General features: G+C 37.8%; 1 protein-coding gene across 4 annotated transcripts in view; it reads left to right on the forward strand.

The window, feature by feature from the left end:
• Positions 1–22,828, forward strand: part of ANKRD28 (ankyrin repeat domain 28) — a 157,953-nt gene that overhangs the window by 114,160 nt on the left and 20,965 nt on the right. For 3 of the 4 annotated variants that reach the window (XM_075547184.1, XM_075547183.1, XM_075547181.1), the window contains 8 exons: positions 3,264–3,476; positions 7,335–7,413; positions 8,270–8,384; positions 11,457–11,539; positions 13,214–13,277; positions 15,882–15,950; positions 17,866–18,006; positions 20,263–20,374. In XM_075547184.1, coding sequence (XP_075403299.1) covers positions 3,264–3,476; positions 7,335–7,413; positions 8,270–8,384; positions 11,457–11,539; positions 13,214–13,277; positions 15,882–15,950; positions 17,866–18,006; positions 20,263–20,374 — 876 coding nt within the window. Of the gene's footprint in view, positions 1–3,263; positions 3,477–7,334; positions 7,414–8,269; positions 8,389–11,456; positions 11,540–13,213; positions 13,278–15,881; positions 15,951–17,865; positions 18,007–20,262; positions 20,375–22,828 lie in introns of those variants that run through there. The other variant, XM_075547185.1, reaches the window with a different exon arrangement.

Genomic DNA, 22,828 nt, shown 5'->3' on the forward strand with positions numbered 1-22,828 from the left:
TCACCCACTTTTCTGTTTTCTATCCCCCAGGGGGAAGTCACATGTAGATCCTTGTAATTGGTTCCCTCTTTCCAACCCACTCTCCCTCTACGCTCCCAGTATCGCCGCTCACACCACTGGTCCTGAAGGGATCATCTGCCCTGGATTCCCTGCATTTCCAGTTCCTATCTGTACCAGTGTACAGCTTGTGGTCTAGCCAGATTTGTAAGGTAGAATTGGGATCATGATAGTGGGGGAGGAGGAACTAGAATAAATTTGCACATTTCATCGTGGCTATATCGCACCTTGACTGGATCATCTCCTCCCCAAGACCCTTCTAGGATCTCCAGTGGCCTAGAAATGGGCTTTGGGTCTTCACTCCGCACTCCCCCCTCATTCATTATGATACGATTTTTTGCTCTCTGATACCTGATCCCTTCGACATCTCGTGATCGCACAGGCTGGTGTGCTTCTTCTATATGGGCTTTGTTGCTGCTTCTGAGCTAGATGGCTGCTTGTTTGCCTTCAAGCTTTTACATCCCCAGATGCTATATCTTTTGATAGCTGAGCTCCATCAGCTTTCTTTGCCACATTTGCTTATGCAACCATTTGTCTTCAGCGATCATATCATGGAGGTAAGCACACAGTGATATGATTTTTTTTGTTCTTTGATGCCTGATAACTGGTCCTTTCTGCACCTCATGATCACACAGACTGGTGTGCTTCTTCCATGTGGCTTTTGTTGCTTCTGAGCTAGATGGCTGCATGTTTACCTTCAAGCCTTTAAGACCCCAGACGCTATATCTTTTGATAGCCGGGCACCATCAGCTTTCCTCACCATATTTGCTTATCCACCTGTTTTGTCTTCAGTGGTTGTGTCGGGAAGGTGAGCATTATAGAATGCCAATTTAATAAAAGAAAGTGTTCTTGCTTTGGGGGAGTACTTGAGTGTAGGCCCAATGTCCTGCTACCTTAATACTAAACATATACATATAGGCACATAGATCTATTTTGCTATCCTCATATATAAATATATTTGCATATATACATGCCTTTATTTAGACCTCTAAAATGCCCTTTGCCTCTTAGCTCTTTCCTCAATTTCCTTTGACTTTCCTCTTGTCCCATTATCAGCCTTCGTTTGGGTTTCAGTAACTCCCCTCGGTTACATTACCCTTGGTCACTCCCTTTGGAAAAAGAATGCCTTATCTTTTTTCCCATGAAGTAGCTGGTAATTTCAAAATACTGACCTTGTAGTAACCAGCCCAACTCAACACAGTACACCAGCAAAATCCTGAATTTGTTGAGTTACAAGATTAGTATTAATTCGATTAGGTAGGGTCTATCCTAATTCAACATGCCCTCAGTTTAAATTGATTACAACTGCAAATATATTATTTCCCAAAAAGATCACATTCATAGGTGTGGGTGAACATGAAATTTTGGAGGACACTGTTTGGCGTACTATAAGTGGTCTTGCTGATACTCAGTCTGATTTCTCCATACTTTTCCCCTTTTCTACCCTGGTGGTCTGATGAGCATTTGGTATGATCTCACTTCTTTTTATCAAATGATGTGTTGCAATGGACAAATCTGCTGCATAAGACCTTTTTAAAGTATGTCATGTTAAGCACTACGGTGCACCTGAAGTAAACACAACAGTATTTTCCGTCACCCTCATATACATGTTAAAGTTGGGTAAGGAAGACCTGAAAAGAATCAATTACTGTGAACTATGGTATCGGCAAAGAATATTGAAACTACCACGGGCTGCCTACAGAACAAACAAACCCATCTTGAAAGAAGTACAGCCAGATGCTCCTTAGAGTATGGCAAGACTATATCTCACATGTTTTGGACATGTTATCAAGAGAGACCATTGCCTGGGAAAAGACATGATGCTTGCTAACGTAGAAAGACCCTCAACTGGAATGATTGCCACAGTGGCCGCCACAGTAGGCTCTTTCTGTTGTGCATAGGATCGCTGTCAGTTGGAGCTGATTTGACAGAAGCTAATGACAACTTTATGTAGAAAGATTTCTTTAGAAAATGAAGATTATAGTGAGTGGAAAGAAGAAAAGAATATGTTGTAGAAGTGAAGTCCACATAGTTTAACTGAAGTATATGATAGTTTCCCACTTTCTCTAATTTCTTTTCCAACGGATCTCAGAAAAGAAAATGTTAACTTAAGTGGAGGCATATTCTCCATACAATGCCACCCTCATTTCTGATACCACCTGCAAATTTAGGCATCCGGCACCATCTTCTGTTCTAAACACCATCCTTCAATTTGATAATTAGCTCGAAAGAGTCAGACGCACTAAAAGCTGTTACACTCATGGTTACAGTTTTTTATTTGGATGGGATGCAAATTAAGAGCCAAATGCAAAAGTTCCCTTACCCTCTTTGAGTGGAATGTGGACACATTATTTTCCTTATGTTGATGTGTAACATTCATGACGCATTGCCAGGAGAGCTCACTTGAGCTGTGGTGTTCTGAGTTGTCATAAGGACTCTGTTGCCTCTGTGGATATAGTTTCCTGATTGAGTCACATAGTTGGTTTGAGTGTCCGTGGACGTTAAATCACAGAGTTGTTCTTTATGGTGTCAGTAGCACCCACCTACCCAAGGACGTTCCTGCCAGCCAAGCCTTCAACAAGGCTAATATTTTGCTGTATAGAAGTCATCCCAACTTTAACGTTTTCCCCAGTGTTATTCACTAGAAACAGAAAGGAAGTGAAAACTTGAGTTGCTTGAATTACTTCTCATTGTGGAGCACATTCTTTTTGCATATTGGCAAAGTGTCAGCATGTGGAATGGAAAAGATCCAGAGAGTGAGTTTTGCAAAAATAAAGGAGATGAAGAGAGCCAATTATTTCTTAAAACCTTGATCTCTGCTACTAATATCAGTCTGATCACTACAGTGTGAAAAGGCTGAAGTATGCATGTTGACTCTATCCTAGAATACTCCATTTGTACTGTTTATGACTTTTAAAACTACATTGTTGCGTGTTTTCTTTTCTCCTTAAAATATCTCTTGGAATCATTGAATTTTGCCCAGAACTATGAATTATATTGTCTACATATACAAAATCTCTTTGACATCAGCGTGTTCATTGTAAATTGCCACTGTTTTAAACAAACGTTAGAATTCTAAGCATCATTTGTATAATTTGTTTCTCACATTAATAATCTGAATGCAAATACAAAGCTAATAAAGTAATTCACAAGTAGTAACAATTAGCAAGGCTATTCTAACATTTAATATTTTTTTTCCCTAACAGATGAATGAACCAAATGCCTATGGAAATACAGCTCTTCATGTAGCCTGCTATAACGGACAGGACGTTGTAGTGAATGAACTCATAGAGAGTGGTGCTAATGTAAATCAAAGGAATGAGAAAGGATTCACACCTCTGCACTTTGCTGCTGCATCAACACATGGAGCATTGTGTTTAGAGCTTCTAGTTGGCAACGGGGCTGATGTCAACACGAAGGTATGAAACCAGTCAAAATCCATACTTTATGTGTGCAGAAATTTTCTCTAAAACAATATCAGTTATGAATACCCCTCAGCGGTAAAAAGACCAAACTACTGAGAGTCTCAAGAACATGAATAAGTCTTAAAAATATTTTGATGAATGAAAGCCTTACACAGAAATATTTATTGTGCTCCATGTATATGAAACTCGAAAATCTAGTTGAAAAAACAGGAGGGTTAATGAGAGTTCACTGGTAAAACAGGTCATGAAGGAATAATATAAGAGAATAGTGTTCGTTGTTTTGACAAGGCTTTGTGTGTATAAGGTAAGCACTTGTCAAAACTCCTAAAATGATATATTTAAGATTTGTACACATCATTCATTGTATATAGATTTTCCCTCAGAAGAATGAAAACTTTAAAAACACCGTGTACTCCTAGTTAAGGATAACCATGTGGTCGTATTTAGGAGTGACATTGGTACTTGTAACTAACTTTAAAATGAAGACTCAAGTGATTGAGAGAGAAATTGATCTGTGGTGTAAGGGATATAAAAATAGTTTCTGAGATTATGAATGAGCTCCATTCCTAGCTGTGTCTTGGAATTTGTAGTTGGATCAAAACAGGTGCCTATGGTTCTAGGTGGTTTTCTTTTGTGCCAAAAAAGGTTCGAAGCTTCTTTTACGATTCAAAACTGCACAAGCAGCAAATGAAGGCGATGGTTGTAAAGAAATGGCTGTGAGTAGAGGGTTGATTCAATTGTTTCAAAGTGAAGGCAAATTTACAGAATACTAAAGGACTCGTTTGGGGTTGTCCATAAGTCAGGCGTTTCTAACCCAGAGACTGCCTGTATAGTAAATATTAGTGGTCTGTTGATATGTGTATGGGTGTTCATTTTACAGTTTTTTCAACTTTTCTGCTTTGAATTTTTTTGGAGGAAAAACAAATTATTACCAGTTTTCCCATAAATACTTTTTTGTTTATTCGATCACAGGAGAAGGTATTTGGGTTTTAGAAATATGAAGAAATTGTGGAACCAAGATAAATATACTCTCACTATATAATTCTGTGAGAAAGCACAGTTCAACCAACAGTTTGAGAATTTCTACTTCATAATGTATAATCATGATAGCTTTTCCAAAATGCTTTCATTGCTTTCTGTATTCCATCATTTCATCCATTGAACATATCCTGTCTTTCCATTTGGGACTAGTTTTTTATGAAAACATTAAACCTCTGTCTCACTATAACAGCTGTAGCAGCAGCAAATTTATCTGTAATTCGATTCATGCTCTAAATTTCCCTCTTTCCCAGCTAATGGACAAAATTTAAGCTTATCAGACTGACAAAATGAAGGCCCTGGGATATTACAGAGCTTCCATTATGCATAGGGTTAAAACATATTTTCTGAGAATGTGCATTTATAATGTTTCATTATCAACCAAACCACCTATCAAAATTATCGATAATAATTTTGTATTGCTTCTTTATATCTGAAGAGTTTTTGCTGTTTGGGTAATCAGGGCCCATAAAATAAACTCTTTGGATGGCTTCTTCTGATAACCGAAGAGAAGAAACTAATGCCATATCCACCCAAAGATGATTCCTATGAGGCAGGAGTCACATATGCTTCTATCATCTGACCTTCTTTATCTTATTCTGACACCAACCATCCCACCACAGTGTATCTCTATTTAGGTTGATAATCCATTGCAGTGGCCTCAAAGATAATCCTCAGGATTATGGGATTTATTAGGGAAACTTAACAGGTTAATAGGTTATAAAATGTTAAAGATACAATTCTTTTGTCCATAGCACCTCTTCTGAGCCATGCTGGCAGACACATCTCTCTCTGGTCCTTAGCCTCCCAACCACTCAGTCCCTTAACCTACCCTGCTGGGCAAGTAAAGCTCCTCTAGTGTTGACAAATCCCAAGGGGCACCCTGCTCTGCAAGTCTACTGGAGGCACTCGGCTTTATTCATTCTTTGCTCCGGAAGCCCATGACACTGTCTCATGGTCTCAGTACTCTCCTTATCCCCATTCTTTATACAGCAATCTCTGATGCACTTCATTCCTGGCTCTTATTTCTTAGTGGTTGTGGGTTCTCTTGCTACTTGTTAGGGCTTACTTTACATACCCGGGGAGTGGCAGTCTCCTCTATTATAGTGTCATACATCATCTTTGCACCATCTGTCCATAGTTAACAAGTCTATGGATAGAAGACCCATTTCAAGTAATTTTACTTACTGCAGAAGGATTTTCTTTATTACCTTTTTCCTTAAAGATACAGTAATAGCCCCACCACAGTGGCTCCCTCTCCTCTCCTCAAACTAATTCTTGGAGGAGGGGGTTGGGGCAGCAAGGCAGCAAACTATGATTCAAGATGAACAACGAAGAACCTCTTCCCAAAAAAGTTTGACTGAGTGAAACCGGTTTCAAAGTTATGGCACAAGATGAATCTAAGATTGAAGCAGTATGAAGTGCCCCCCCTAAAAAATGAAAAAGCTGGGTGGAGCTTTTGTAGTACACATTGTTCCCACCAGGTGAGCATCCAGCAACTCAGTAACCCAGTGGCATTGCCTGATCACAGTGAATTTTTTTAGTCAAAGCAGTTTTGTCTGAACCTTGTTTTTTGTGATGGCCAATTGAAGAGAACAGTGTGTTACTGTAAAATTCCATGCTAGAGAAAAATGCTGCAAAACTGTTGTGATGTTGAACACAGCTTACAAGGACAACGCTACTGGGAAAAATTCAAGTATATGAGTAGTTTTCTTGTTTCAAAAAGGCGAAATGTCTATTGATGACAAACCTCATTCTGGAAGTCCATCAACTTATAAAGGATGAAATGTGAACTCGTGCATTTGGAGTTGGTACCACCTGGTCAAGCTTTCTACTTACTTAGAGGTTCTGAACAGATGGCATAACAGTGTGTGACCAAAAAGCCTTATTTGTGGCAGAGGTGGGGGACTGGTTTTGCCACCATGACAATGCACCTGCTCACTCCACCATCTCAGGCACCAGTTTTTGGCAAAAACAAACAAACAAACAAACAAAAAAACAGCATGCTTCTCTTGCCTCATGTACCTGACTCACCTGACCTTGCTCCATGCAACTTCTATGTTTCCGTGAATGAATAGGGACAGGAAAGGACGGCAATTTGACAACACAGAAGAGGTGCAGAAAAAAGTGAGGGAGGTGATATCAACCATCCAGACAGATGAGTTTGAAGAATGTTTCCAATAATGGAATCCCAGATTCGACAAATGTATTAAGTGTAATGAAGAGTACTTTGAAGGTGATAGGGTGTTTTGTTAAAAAAATTTAAATGCATAGCTTTGAAAAAATATATTACTGGCTACCACTTCAGTGAAGTGACTTAGTTGAATTACTTAAAATCCTTATGATTCAATTTCTCCGCCTATGAAATAGGAATAATATTTAAGGTTTTTTACAAACTACTACCATTTGTTTGTTTTGTGGGTTTTTTTGTACATTATGATGCACATGCTAAAAGCGGTATTCGTTCCTAATGTTGAAAAGCTGTTCATCCTAGAGCCCCCAGCTGGTGCAAGTAGTTAACACACTCAGCTGCTAACTAAAACGGGGTGTGTGAGTCCTCCGAAGTGTGCACGGTGATCTACTTCTGGAAAATCACCTTGTTGATACAGTTACATCTGTCACATGTTTTGTCATGAGTCAAAGTGGACTCAAAGGGCCTCATATTTTCCTTCCATTGGCTTCAATTAAATTAGATGCTTGAATAGTATTTATATAAAGTAAAGATGCACAGGAGTGTATTTAAAATAAAACTTAGAATTATATATTATGAGTATAGTAAGGTTATCTTAAGATGCTTTTGTTCAATTATTTCAGAGCAAAGATGGAAAAACACCCCTGCACATGACTGCCCTCCATGGTAGATTCTCCAGATCACAAACCATTATCCAGAGTGGTAAAAAAGTATTTCTGTTTGTTTTTGTTTTTTTTCCTTAAATGTTGTAAAAAGCACCAGAAAATGAATGACCTTGAGGACTGGACATAGTGATCTATAGGTTTTTTAACTTGACTTATATGTCATGAACATCAAGTAAAAAGAATATATTTCATCTATTTTTGCTTTGCTTCCCTTGAATTATTGTTTTCTAGCAGTTGATTATTGCTATCTTTAAACATTGCTAAGCATAAAACTGCCTGCTCTAATTTGTTTTCTGTATATTAAGAGAAGTCTTGCATTCTTTATTTTCCTGTCCTGGATATTTTTTAAATGCCAGAATTTTATTTTTGTGAGCATGTATTTTGCATTTGAATTAGTATTAAGCCAGATAAACTTTTAGATAAAGGAACTTTTAGATGTGCTCCTTTACATCATTATTTGCCAAACCATGTTCTAAAGACTTGTTAGTAGTTCTCAAATAGATAGTACAGTTTTACAGGGTAAGAGTAAGAGCAGGTTCATGATAGCGCACTGCATTCTATACTACAGGGTACGGAAACTAGATGTCTGATAATGCTTTAAGGAAATCTGTTCTCTTTCTTTTATTTCTCTCTTTGTTTTAATACACTGATCCCCAAACTTACAAGATCCTAGAACCTTTTTGTCAACTGAAAATCTATTAGTTTTATGCTCAGATTACCAAACTCTAAGATTTCTAGCTCTAGTGCCTGGCCTAATAAATGTAATCTGAGTAAATCTAGTTGGAATTGCTCGATCTATTGGTTTGTACTTGAGCACCATATTATATTACGTTCCATGTAATGGACTTGACCTTGATAGACTGCAGTGTCTGACAGCACGTTCTTTATTGCAGGAGCTGTAATTGACTGTGAAGATACGAATGGCAACACCCCTTTGCACATAGCAGCTCGATATGGCCACGAGCTGCTAATCAACACTCTTATTACAAGTGGTGCTGACACTGCAAAGTAAGTAGTACTTGCCACAGTGTTGATAGGTCCAACAGAGAAGTACAGAAGAAAATGTACTGCAATTTTCGAGATAGTCCAGGTGGAAAGGAGAATTTTGTTATCAATATTGTACTAATTGTTTGAGCTTTTGCTTTATATTTTTTTGATAATGATAGGATAAAATGTGAGCATAACTTTATTTGGTAAGCCAGTATATTTTTGTTTTTTTCCCTTTATCCTGGTTCTGCCTAGATTTTGCAGCTTTATCGGAGCTTGTAATTTTTGTGGTCCTTTTTGGTTTTACTGTTTTTAACCTTTACATTTTATTTGAGACTGTAGAGAAGAAAACATACACCAGTTCAACAGTTTCTACATATGCAGCTCAGTGCTTTGATTACACTCAATTTAAATGGCCATTTTCACTCTCCTTTTATAGGTTGTTGCCCCCCTTTATTGTAAATTTGGGGCTCTTTTAAGGGTCATAGCTAATCTTTTCATTGCTGTAGTCACTTTGATTTCATAAACTCAGTTGGGTGCCATCAAGTCAGTTCTGACTCTGGCAGCCCTATTGGAAAGGGTAGACTGACCCTCTGGGTTTCTGAGACTATCACTCTTTACAGAAGTAGAAAGCCTCATCTTTTTCATAAGGAGTAGCTGGTGGTTTCCAATGATTAACTTTCCAGTTTGCAGCCCAGTGTGTTCCCTACTATACCACCAGGTCCCTTTTGATCTCATATATATAGTTCTTAAAAGAGCATAATGCTCAAGCATATGTTTTTTACTAGTTAAGCTAAATTGTTGTTTGATGTTAAGAGCCTTCGGGGAATGTTTTTGGTTTCATATTTAGAGATTTTCTGGGGGCACTAGTTTGCAGGGGTTCCTCAGTCTCCATGACTCCAAACAGTCTGGAGTCCATTAGAATTTGGACTTCTATACTTCATTTTCCCCTTTTGGTCAGGAAATCACTTTATTTTTAATCTAGAAGTGTTTTAGGCTAAGGTCTCTAAAGAAACAAAACCAGCACACAGAACTTAACCATCATAATAAATAAATAAATAACCTGATGAAATTATCGACTGAAGGCTTCTCTTCTTTATGCAAACCCTGACTAAAGATAATGGGACGAGCGCTGTCTTCCGAGGAATCCAGAGATTGTGTTTTGGAAGCTGCTGCCAGGAAGCCCTTGCTCCACACTGGGCAGAACTATCACTCTTCCCTGTTTTATAAAAGTTTCCATGTAATATTTTGTTGTAAGGCTGGTTCTTTTGAACCCTCTGCAAAATCAAACACCCCTATCAAAAATACCCCATAAGTCAGCTGTAAAGCATACGTTAGTTTAGATTACTAATGAAGAAGGCCTACCTTGAGTGTTCTAAGTTCTACCCGGGGTCAAATTGGCAACAGCAACTCAAAAGACGAACTAGCACACTGAATTTATGAAGTTTGGAAGAGGAGTGTGAAATAGTTATACGCCTTGCAGAATGTCACTGAATTGTACTTATAAAAATTGTTGATATATGTTGTTCTGTGTACCGCATATACTCAAGTCTTAAGCCAAACCAAATATCATCCGAGGCACCTAATTTTACCACAAAAACTACATTTACAATGTGCTGGAAAACTCTGCTTATAAAGGAAGGAGTATATATGGTGATTTTTTTATGGGGCTCTTACAGTTCTTATATGCCATATATCATTTGTATCAAGCATATTTGTACAGATGTTGCCATCATCATTTCCAAAACATTTTCTACTTGAGTCCTTAGTATTAACTCCTATTTACCCTTCCCTCTCCCATGTTCGGTGTATTTTAAAAACAAAAAATACCTTTTGAAAGTTAAACTTCCCCTCGCGCTTTCTGCCTGCCTGCCTGTGGCAGCCGTGATTGAATAGGGGAGGACAGTAATTTTAAAAAAAAAAAAGAAAGTTAAACCTCCACTTAAATTGATATTCCTCATCCTTGTGTATATTTTAATACTTTTAGTGTATTTGGAGCTGCTAACCACAAGGTCCCAAGAAGAAAACCCAAATTCAGGGCCATCATGTCGATGCTGACTCACAGTGTCCCTGTAGGGTAGAAAGGCCCCCTGAGCTTTTGAGACTTTAACTCTTTATGGAGTGGAAAGCCCAGTTTTTCTCCCATAGAGCAGCTAGTGGTTTAAAACTGCTACTTTGCAGTTAGCAGCCCAATGGGTAAGTGCTATGTCCCCAGAGCCTCCTATACCACGAGGTCAGCAGCTTTTCCACAGAGAAAGAAGCCTTCTACTTCCTTAAAGAGGTGCAATCTTAGAGACCCGTAAGAGTAATGCTAATCTATCCTGTAAGGTCGCCTTGAGTCAGAATCGACTCATGGTGGCAGCGAGAGCAAGATAATATAAGGATGCATTGGGTTAAGCAATGGGCTGCTAACAGTGAGGCCAGCAGTTCAAGCCCACCAGCCACTTTGTAGGAGAAAGACCAGGCAGTCGACTCCTGAAAACCTTGAGGAGCAGTTTCACTATCCTGCAAGGTCACTCTCTGTTTGGAATTGCATGTGGACTGTGTCTTTTGTTCCATTTTGTTTGTGATGCATATGTGGGGGTATATTCTTTAGCAAGTCTTAAACCTTCTACGAATAGGCTACTCCTAATGTATCCTTTATTTTTAACTGCTTTTTGCCCTTTATTTTTATATTAAGTTCCTCATTTAGTCATTCAGAAAAGAATTTGGACTTTATGGCTTTGTTCACATTTTTATAATTAGCTGTATTTTATCTGTTTCTTTAAAATATATGTATTTATGAAGATTTCTCTATGTGCTGTAATGAATATTCTTATACACCTTTCTTTGTGGTATTGATCCTCGGTGATTGGCAGGAACAGGGGCAGTTGAGTTGGTAGTGTGAATTTTGCACCTCAGGCAAATGTATGGAAACAATTTTCCTCATAGTTAGGATATAAGATTGTTGTTACTGACATCTAATGGAGAGAAACTTGAGATACTGCTCGACTTCCTACAGGGTATGGGACTAGCCTCCCCAATGTAATTTAATGTAAAGAAAAGGATTGGGTTTTCTTTTTCCATAATCAATATACTGTCCTGCTTTTGTAGACGGGGCATACATGGGATGTTCCCCCTCCATCTGGCAGCTTTAAGTGGGTTTTCAGATTGCTGCAGAAAACTCCTTTCTTCAGGTAAGCAGAACCCTCACAGACTAACTGTCCTTACTCTGTCTCCCCAGCTCCCACTGTCCTGGCTTTCCAGTTTGCATATGAATGCATTCAAAGGAGCATCATTTATTAGCCTCCTTTAGAAGATGTGAATTGGGTCTTTAGTTTTCAAGTGTGATTTCCTCCTGGTTATTGACTCAAGAGAGGAGTCCTGGTAGAGTAGTAGTTACTCTTTGGGCTGCCAGCTAAATGTCAGCAGTTCAAAACCCAGCTGCTCCATGGGAGAAGGATAGGGCTTTCTACTTGAGTAAACAGTTAATACTCACAAGACCAATTCTAACCTGTCTACAGGGTCACTATGAATTGGCGTCGACTCATGGCAGTGGGTTTGTTTTTTTGTTTCTTTGTTTGGTCAAGGAGGAGACCTGGTGGTGTAGTAGTTACATGTTGGGCTACTGCTAAAGCTAGCATTGAGAAACCACCAGCTGCTCAACAGGAGAAAGACGGGGGGTTTCTAGTCCCAAAAAGCGTTACAGGCTCAGAAACTCACAGGAACAGTTCTACCCTGTCTTTTAGGGTCCCTATGTGTCAGAATTGACTCAGTGACGTGAGTTCAATTTCATTTTGGTTACTTCTATTTAAAATATAAGTATAGTTTTTAAAAGAGCATAATGCTGAGGGCAGATATTTATTGCTAGTTAAAGCTAAATTATCGTTTAATTTTAAGACTTTGGAGATAGTTTTGGTTGTGAGGAGGCCACAAAGCTGGGTATTGTTTGTTGTGTCCTCCATAGGGTTGCTGTGTATCACAACCAACTCTCCAGCAACAACAGCAAGCCTAGTTGGTTCAAAACAAAATAGGATTCAGTGCCATTCTTTAAATGTTATAAAACTATGACCTTATTAAATGTGAAATTATTAAATATTTTATAAGACTTTATTGCTTTTAAATATTATTCCATGTTAAGACAAGTGAACAATTATGTACATTAAATGTTTACATTCCTATGTTTGCTGAAAGAATTATGGATATGTTTCAGTGCATTAGATATAGAATAAGACAGGTACTTCCTCTGGGCTTTTTATTACATAGTTTAATTAATTCTGTGTGTGTGCATGTGTGTCCGTGTGTGTGTGTGTGTGTGTGTATCCATGAGTATGCACATACCCATAAATCGTTGAAAGGGAATGATAGAACCTTTTCTCTCGTTGGTGTTTGTGAAATCTATACATAGCAATGGTCAGCTTTGTTTTGAAAAATCATTTTATTAAGATGTAATTTGCATCTCATACAATTTAGAGTATATAGTTTTGTGTTTTGGGGTAATATTTACAAGTGTGTAAAACCACAATCCATTTTAGAACCTCTTCCTCTTCCCCTCCCCCACCTCTCACCTCTGTAATTGTTAGTTCCCATTGTACTCTTCAACCCAGATTAGCATTCACTGCTAATCTGCTTCTTTTATAGATTTGCCTATTCTGGACCGTTCAAACAGTCTGACATTTTTTCTTAAAAGGTCTAATTCTTGGATAGTAATTTTCTTTTTTGGTAATGTACATCATTAATTTATTTCTCTTCACTAATTGTCTCCCTATTCAGAACTCAGAATTTTGTTGAAATTGGGACCGGATGATTCTTGACATTTCTGGATATGATACTTTAATGTTAATTTATATAAGACATATTCATTCTTACAGGATTTGATATAGATACCCCAGATGATTTTGGCAGGACTTGTCTACATGCAGCTTCAGCTGGAGGGTACGTTAATTTTATTTCTTTAAGAAAAGGATGGCTGATTGTCATAGTCTTTATCTTTGTTTCTCTTACTAATTTTGGGGACGTGGGAAACAAAAATATGAGGGGGTTCCCCTAAAAAACGGGAATTACACTGGTCAGAACAGAGTTTTGTATTACATATTTTCCCCCACTAGGTGAACATTGAGCAACTTGCTCTGAATTAGTGCACCCAGTGGCATCACCTGGGAAGGTTCTCTCTGATCACAGTGAATTTTTTTTCATTAAAGTTTCATTCGAACCTTGTTTTTATGGTAGCCAATATAAGAAAACAGTGTGTTTCTTGCTCAGGAAAAAATGCCACAAAAACTTTTGTTGAGCACAGCTTACAAGGAAAATGCTATAGGAAAAATTCAAGTGTACGAATTGTTTTCTCATTTCAAAAAAAGGTAAAATGTAGATTGATGACAAACCTAGTTCTGGACTTTTGTCACCTTCCCTAACGAATTCGTCATAGTGCATCTGGAGTTCATTTCATCAGGTCTGACTGTTAATCAAGCTTTCTATTTAGACGTCCTGAAAAGATTGCCTAACCATGTATGACCCCAAAAAAGGCCTGATTGGTGGCAGGATTAGTTTTGCCACTACGATGATGCACCTACTCACGCAGCCATCTCAGTGTGCCTGTTTGCCTCTCTTGCCCCATGCCCCTTACTCACCTGACCTCACTGCATGCAACTTCTTTTTGTTTCCGTGAATGAAGAGAGACATGAAAGGACAAAAATTTGACAGTGTAGAGGAGGTGCAGAAAAAAGTGAGGGAGGTCCTAAATGTATTAAGTGTAATAGAGAGTACTTTGAAGGTGACAGGTTGTTTTGTTAAAAAAAAAATTAAATACATAGCTTTGGGGGGCGGAGACGGAATTCCAGGTTTGGAGGGGTGGGTATATCCCCTTGTATAACAAGGAATGGTGTTTTAGACCGGGTTGACTAGAGAAACAAATCCAAGGCCACTCATGTGTAAGAGAGAATTTGATGTCAAGAAGTAGTTTTGCATCAATAAAACATCCCAACTCAAATCAAGTCCGTAAGTGTGATATTAGCCCATGAATTCCTCTTCCAGCTTATGCAGCACATGCTATAATGCAACATGCAGGAAGGTAACAGGCCAGTGGGTGCAACGTCTTGTGGATCTAGTGGCAGTGTGTCTCAGTGCTGGCACAGAAGCAGGTCTCACGTGGCTCCTCCAGCTGTCTTAAGTGTGGCTCCTCAGTGAGACTCCACATGGCTTGTCAACAGGAGGATGAAAGCAGAGAGAGAGAGAGAGAGAGAGAGCCTACCCCTTCTGATGGAGAATCAATATGAGAAGGCCATGCCCACAAGGCGGCATCATCAGGCTGTGACCTGACTGACAGGCTAGACTTCACACTAGAAGTATTTATCAAGTGGACATGAAATTATGTAACTGCCACAAATGGTTTAAAATTTTAAAAAATCCAAGGTGACAGAAGTTGCTTTTTTCATCTTCTAAGGATCCCTGGTAACATTGTGGTTACACATTGGACCGCAAACCGGAAGGTCAGCAGTTCAAGACCACCAGACACTTTAAGGAAAAAAGATAGAGTTTTCTACTCCCATAAAAAAGTTAGTCTCAGAAACCCACAAGGTCATTTCTAAACCTTGTGCTATAAGGTCACTATGAATTGGAATCGACTCAGTAGCAGTGACTTTGGAGTTTGGGTATAGGCTAAGCCATAGATTGTTAGTGGGAAAGAGAGTAGACTTCAAAAGGAAATTTCACTTTCCCTAAGAGAAAATAATAAGATGGTTTATTAAGATAAATTGTTTTTATGTAAAGAAAATTCCACTTACGGACCTCAAATCCTTAGGAAAGTTTTGACTAATATTTATTGTATTTTTTTAATTTCTCTGTAAATATGTATTTATCATAACTGAGTTGGGAAAATTTAATGATTTTTGTATTGCCTCTCTAAGAACTAATATAAAAAGAGGGAATTTTGAAAGTGTAAGATTTTGAACAAGATGGTTAGACAAGGCAGTTAGTATGAGTGAAACAAATGCTTAAATGTTGAAAGCATACTGCTAACATTCCTGATCACCGAGGATACGGTGGTACGCTATTTAATTCTTAGCTGCTTGTCCAGAGAGAATGCTTTATTAAGAACCTTATTCTCAGTTCTAAAAATCACAGTGATTTCAGAGAGCATGTGTGATTAAGCAAGAACACCAGTGGGCCAGTCTGTCCTAGTTGTAGAGATGGATGTGAACATATGACTGGCCCTCCTTGTTCTGCCAAAAAGACTGGAAACGTTTAAGTTAAAATAGCCATGTAAATTGCTACAGAAGAGTAACACAACATGAGTGTTCATTTGGCAGTTAATAGTTTTCATTGTAACTTAGGTAATGTTCAGGTTAATAAAAACGGAATTAAATTTCAGAAAGGTCTACTCATGCATGTTATATACTCTCCTATAGTTTTAATATAGCACATGCAGTACTATTCACATTTACCCTCATTTGAGAACATGTACTTATACTGATTTAAGCCTACCATTTTCCTTCTAAAACAACCGACAATTAAGTTTCTAACTCTGCTTTTCCCGAATAGAAATTTGGAGTGCCTAAACCTTCTGCTGAATACTGGCGCAGACTTCAACAAAAAGGACAAATTTGGGAGGTAGGGTGCAATGTAGTTCTTCGGTTAGTAATTTTATTTACTTAATGACTTGCTTGACCTAACTGGTTCATGAAAATTAAATGAACTATTCAACATCTTTTTTCACTGTGATCAAGATTTATTGATAGATCCAACTAACGTCAATAATGTCTAAAGGTTCGTTCTCACCCACGGATGGGTCCCTGCCACAGTTGTGGGCTACCCGCCCTAGGTTTATACCCCCTATAGCACCTCTGTACCTCTTACTCCCTCCCTTCTCTCCCCTCACACTTAAGGCTATGGACATGTGAAAACTCCAGGGAACCTCTTTTCTTTCAAGAAATCACAACGCCTAGGATTGAGTAGTTAGATCTTTCTCCAAGTTACTCTTTCTTACAGGCTCTACTATACATACGTGGTTATGGGAAGAAAGAGTGAGAAACTGGCCTACAACTATATGTGTGATTATTGTTTTGTGCTCCTCTTTAACCCTCCCCACACATGCGTGCACACATCCACACAACCAGGAAGTATCATCTGCAGGACCAAAAGAGGGCAGCTTTGAAACGAGTGTCTCCTTGTTGATCTGTGGGCTCTGTCTCCTGCTGCTCAGTCCCATGCATCATAGTTAATAACATGTGGGAGCGGTCCTTAAAGTCGCAGTTACCAATATACAGTAGAGATTGACCCTGAATGCATCTGAACTATCCAAGACAAGATTGAAAGTAGCACAACTCTGTCAGTTCAAGGATTACATGTGTCAGAGAATATGCAGGGGAAAGGTGTGTCAAGACGACTAGTACAGATGTGTCCTAGTATTTATGATTGAGCCATGCAGAAGTCAGTAGACTTAACGTATGACAGAAAACCAAATGAGTAAAGGCAAAGAAAAACAACTGTTTGACCAGTAATTACTGTGAGCCGTCTAATAGAAGGACATAATGATCCACAAAATTTAAAAATCACTTTGTTTGGGTTTGATATTTTTATAGCTAATTTACTTTGATATATTTTAATACAATTGTGTTAATTTGTAGCACCCTAAGCATTTTATACTACAAAAAACAAGGAGAGCTTCTAAATGTAATCTGAAGTTTTAGAGGCTTGAAAATAATTCACGGCTATTAATACATTTTTCAAAAACCTCTCTAGCAGTATCCCGTCAGGTAAAAATGTCTTTGTGTCACTTCATTAATAAATGTTTTAAAACAATCAGGGTGACTTGACTAAAATTTACCGCTTTGCTGTTTTTTCTTCTCCTTCTCGTTTTGGTAATAAAAAGCCCTGGCACCATAATTTTGTACTCCAAAGACAGTTTAGTAACATTCTGTTAGCTGCAATAATCAGGAAAAAATAGCTATAAATACTGTTTATTTTTTAAATGAAAATAAACAAGCTCTAGGTCTTCTGAATAGTGAACAGTCTTCAGAAGTGTGCATTAATTAGTTTAGAAAGCTGATGTACTGGTCACCTCTATCATGCTGTTAATGTAACTAAGTGTTCTTTTTAAGGCTTTTGTGTTTTCTTGACCTTTGTTTCTGTGCTCATGTATACATAGAGGCTACTACTACCTGAAGTAAAGCCTCCATGGAACATTTGTATTACCACACTTGGGGAAGGGCTTTGCTTAAATGAGCGTGTTAACTAAGCAAAAACTGAGGATATAATTAATCCACTCAAGGGCTTGGTGGGGGTAGGGGAACGGGCAGGTACACAATGGGAAAATTTAACCTTGTTTTCTCCATTTAGAATCTGTGTGCAGCTTTCTCATTCTAGGGGTCTATCCAGCCATCCAAAATATTGAAACTTAATAGAAGTCAATTAGAACTCAGTAGAAAGGCCATATTTGTAACTGGGTGGTGTAAGAGTAAAATATGTTCATGTTTACTGGTGCATATCTCTGGCTTTTCTTTTTCTGTTAACTTGGCCACAAAAGATCTCCACTGCATTATGCTGCTGCCAACTGCAATTACCAGTGCCTGTTTGCTCTTGTGGGTTCAGGAGCAAGTGTGAATGACCTTGATGAAAGAGGCTGTACGCCCTTGCATTATGCAGCTACATCAGACACAGATGGCAAGTAAGTATCATATGAATGAGAATTAATGATTGTTTGCATAAACTAATATCTTCCATGTGGGTGGCTACTTTTTAATTTTAATTCCTATTTTATTGGCGGCTCTCCATTTTGTCAAACACATCTGTACATATGTTGTCATCATCTTTTTCAAAACATTTTCTTTCTACTTGAGCCCCTGGCATCAGCTCATTTTCCCCCACCCCTCCCTCCTCCATGCTACCTTAATAATTCTTTCTTGTCTCACACTGACTGATGTCTCATTTTTCCCACTTCCTGCTATCCGTCCCCCTGGAATGGGAGCCATACATTGATCATTGTGATCATTTCCCCCTTACACCCCACCCACCCACCATTACTCTCCTAGTAGCACTGCTCCCCTTATTGGTCCTGAGCGGTTTATGTGTTGTGGATTCCCTGTGCTACAAGCTCCTATATGTACCAGTAACATGTTCTGGTCTGGCCAGATTTTTACGATAGAATTGCGGTTATGGGGTGGGGGTGGGGTGGAGAGGAGAAGCATTCAAGAACTTTATTGAAAATTTAATTTTTGTATGTTTTGTGGTTAATTATATTTCCCCAAGTCCCTTGTATGAGAAATTAGTTGGTTTCATAATTCCTAAATCATAATTATCTCTCCGGGTTCTTATACTATAAACTGCCTCACCTCTTCTACTGGTGGAAGAATGATTAAAGGTTCTTTTTCCATCTTGCCAAAAGCACACTTTACGATCACTTCCATGGTTTTTTTTCATGGTCTGTCCTCAGAGGGTGCAACCTTAAGTATTTCATGGAGGAAGGGAGAAAGGAGAAATAGACAAGCAATAACTTTGGAAGATTGTAACATACATATTCCTGATAGGTAGAGAGTTTAGATTTTCAGGGATCCTTACAAATTGTTATCTTTTATTAAAAAATAAGAAGAAATGAACTAGTAGAACGTGACACCCCGTGAGTACTGAATATTGCAAGTATTGGCCAAAGTTGACTTAAGCGAGAACAAAGTTAGGAGATGAGCAATATTACAGGGTTGATTCGTTTTCCTAAATTCTCATAGAGTCAATTCCTAGAGATAGATTGAGAAATAGAAAGCTCTGGCTTGATGAAAGGACTGTCTAAGAAACAAACTCTTCCCCATAGCTTCAAATTACTATTTTTAATACATGTGTGTCTGTTAATCAGTGATTGTTATCGGTCACCTGTCAGCATCACAGGTGCTGCTTGGATATTTCCTAAGAGGAAGTGGCTTATACTTGGGGGATTTTTGACACACTGGTGTCAGAAGTGACATACATTAATTATAATTCTCCTTTGCCTGTGCCTATCTTTCCTATTTTCAGTAAATATTGGAGATCCTCAAATCTTTCCTGGCTCAGTCAATTCCTTTGAAGTATCTTTATTTCACATCTAAGAATCCACCAAATAAACACATGGTTCTGTCACAAAAGATATTAACTATGAATTAAATATTTTTGCTAGTTGAAAAGAAATAGGCTATCATTGATCAAGATGGTTTGTGTCTCTTCTGTATTTTTAGATGTGTGAGAGAAGTAGGTTGGAGTGGTTGGTGGGTTGTTTTTATTTTTAACTATAAGGGGTTTCAAAGAGTTCATGAGAAATTTTCATTATATTTTAATTACATTTTTCACAAACTTTAGAAACTTCCTTGTATTTTTACTTTTGTTGTGTGTAACTCCTATTGATGTCTTCCTTTTACTGAGTCATTCCTTGGCTGATCACCATGAATTCTCTAATTATTACCTACTTTGAATTCCCTAGTAGGCATCAAAGAATAATCGTGTGTGTGTGTGTGTGTGTGTGTGTGTGTGTCTTTGTGTGTGTGTGTGTCCAAAGAATGCTTTTAGTTTGGTTTGAGTTTTTTCTGTACGTAAAAAGTTTCCAAGACTTCTCATAATAGTGTACTAAATTTAATACTTGGCCCTTTGATGATTTTAGTTACTTCACTCCAGGTACATCTACTTTGTGAGGTGTTTCACAGTTCCTTCGTTACTCTTTAACAGTACAGATTATTCTGTTGTGTCTAGTCATAGATTCTTCATTTGTCCATTGATGGACACTTAGGAGATTTTATTTTTGTGATGCTGATAGTATCTTGTAAATAGCAGTTATGTACATAGTACAGGTACATTTATGCTTGATATACTATTTGGATGTAAGAAAAATCACCTGGTTTTCATTCATCTATGTTTTACAGTTGGTTAAAATGTAGAATTTTGAAAATATTCTTATTGTATATAGGTGCCTGGAATACTTACTAAGAAATGATGCAAATCCAGGGATCCGGGATAAACAAGGATACAACGCGGTTCATTATTCAGCTGCTTATGGTCACCGTTTATGTCTTCAGCTGGTAAGACTCTCAAATTTGAGGGGAAAGACTTATATGAATTTATATAAAAAGAAGAATAAATTAAATAAGAATCCTTCTATATTGCTTTAGAACATTTACAATTATGCATATCAGTTTTCTCCACTATGCAAGTGGTTTTTTTCCCTTCATATTTACTTTTTTTTTTTTTTTTGCAAAAGTATTCTTGTCAAACCTTTTGTAAGTCCAAAACATAAAGAACCAGTTACCATCATTTATATGGGACAAATTTCTTAGCCTTTCCAGACCCCCCCAAAATTACCATATATAAGCTGAGGTTTTCAGTACATTTTAAATGCCGTTTTTTGTGGCAAAAAACCTCAAATGATAGGCGAGTTCGTTTATATTCGAGTATATATGGTATCAAATAGCACATAAAACTTAAAATAGTATTATTATTATTATTGAATAGTTTTGTTGTTTGAAAATTTTAATACGTATATAATTTGACAGATAATTCTATAAATTTATGCTAAATTCATAAATATAATTTCTTTAATAATGTTAACTAATTTTATTATTATTAAATACTTTCATTGGGGGCTCGTACATCTCTTATCACAATCCATACATTCATCCAGTGTGTCAAGCACATTTGTACATATGTTGACATCATCATCTCTTTTTTTGGCATCATTTTCAAAGGATTTTTCTACTTGACCCCTTGGTATCAGCTCCTCTTCTTCCCCCCCCTCCTTTCCCTGCCCTTCCTCCCTTGATAAGTTATAGATTATTATTTTCATATATTGCATCGCCCTCTGTCACCCTTTACCCACTTTTCTGTTGCCCGTCCCCCTGGGAAGGGTTATATGTCGGTCATTGTGATTAATTCCTGCTTTCTCCCTCCACCTTCCCCCATATTCCTGGTATGTCTATTCTCGTTGGCCTTGAGGCGTTTATCTATCCTGGATTCCCTGTGTTGCAGGCTCTTATTTGTAGTAGTGTTCATGTTCTAGTGTAATCCGATTTGTAAGGTAGAATTGAGGTCATGATAGTGGTGGGGAGGAAGCATTAAGGAATTAGAGCAAGTGATTCTCAACATTGCTAATGCTGCGACCCTTTCATATAGTTCCTCATGTTTTGGTGACCCCCCAACCATAAAATTATTTTCATTGCTGCTTCATAACTGTAATTTTGCTATTATAAATCAGGCAACCCCTATAAAAGGGTCGTTTTACACACACACACACACACACACACACACACACCGAGGGGTCGCGACCCATAAGTTGAGAACCACTGAACTAGAGGAAAGTTACGTGTTTCATCAATACTATACTGCACCCTGGCTGGCTCATCTCTCCCTTGTGACCCTTCTGTAAGGGGATGTCCAATTGTCTACAGATGGGCTTTGGGTCTCCACTTCTCACCTTCCCCCCACCCCATGTTAATTATTATTAAAAATAATCAGTAAAATATAGTGCTCACAGACAACGCAAAGCTACAATAGTTTGGTGCCAAGTGTAGTTCTTCGTGTGAAGGGGCTTGCCGCTGGGCACTCTGATTGAGTTGGGTGCATACTACCTCTTTAAAGAACTTGCTAAGTACTAGTTTCATGTCTTAATTTTTTCCATGAGAGTGAAAATCCTCTTCAGTTGTCGTATGATTAGCTAAAACAGTTACTAATGTAGATTTTACAGAACAACAAAGTGTCGTAAGAAAACATTTAAAAAGGGAATGCCTTCACCTTTTAAATTCATACTTTTCCCAGTAATTAGTTCTTGTCTCATTTTCTTTACCCTTCAAAAAGGAAGAAATTCAATGTTTTAAAGAGGACTGCTTACATTCTTCCCTTACATTACCCCATGTCTCTGCCTAACATTTGCTTTTCCTGCCTCCTCAGATAACTATTTTCCAAAGCCACTTTAGACATGAGACTGTGCCTTATGTGAGAAATGAATGTCTTTGTGGGAGGAAGGGTATTCTGAAAGGTTTGGTTAATTTCACGATCTCCCCTGATGAGGGAGACGCCACTTCTGCAAAAGACAACTTTATTTTAACTGTAATGTCATTCTTGAGTTTAGGCAAATTACCCCGTTTCCACATCTTAAGGAGAAAGTAAGATACAAAATAATAGATACTGTGGTGTATAACAAGGTGTTCAGATTAAAGGTTCCTTTACTTGCACTTGATTTATTAATTGCATTAAACTCTTCTTTTTAAGAAGAAATATGAAGAAATTTCAAAAAGTCTTATGGAAAATGTATTATCTTTATAAATTTCAATATTAATGAAATTTTTGAAGCCCCTTCATAAATTTTGAGAAATTTAACTTTAAAATTGAAATATAAAAGATAGAGGAAGTTGACATTTAAGATTGTATTTAGACATTGTACAGAAATAACAGGATTTTTTCCTTAGATATTATGGTATCTTCAGACTAAAATCTTAGTTCCATGTGTACAGATCTTGGACCGTTTCACTATATAATAATTC

The sequence above is a fragment of the Tenrec ecaudatus genome, chromosome 4 (genome assembly GCF_050624435.1).
Source record: "Tenrec ecaudatus isolate mTenEca1 chromosome 4, mTenEca1.hap1, whole genome shotgun sequence".
NCBI classification, from domain to species: Eukaryota; Metazoa; Chordata; class Mammalia; order Afrosoricida; family Tenrecidae; genus Tenrec; species Tenrec ecaudatus.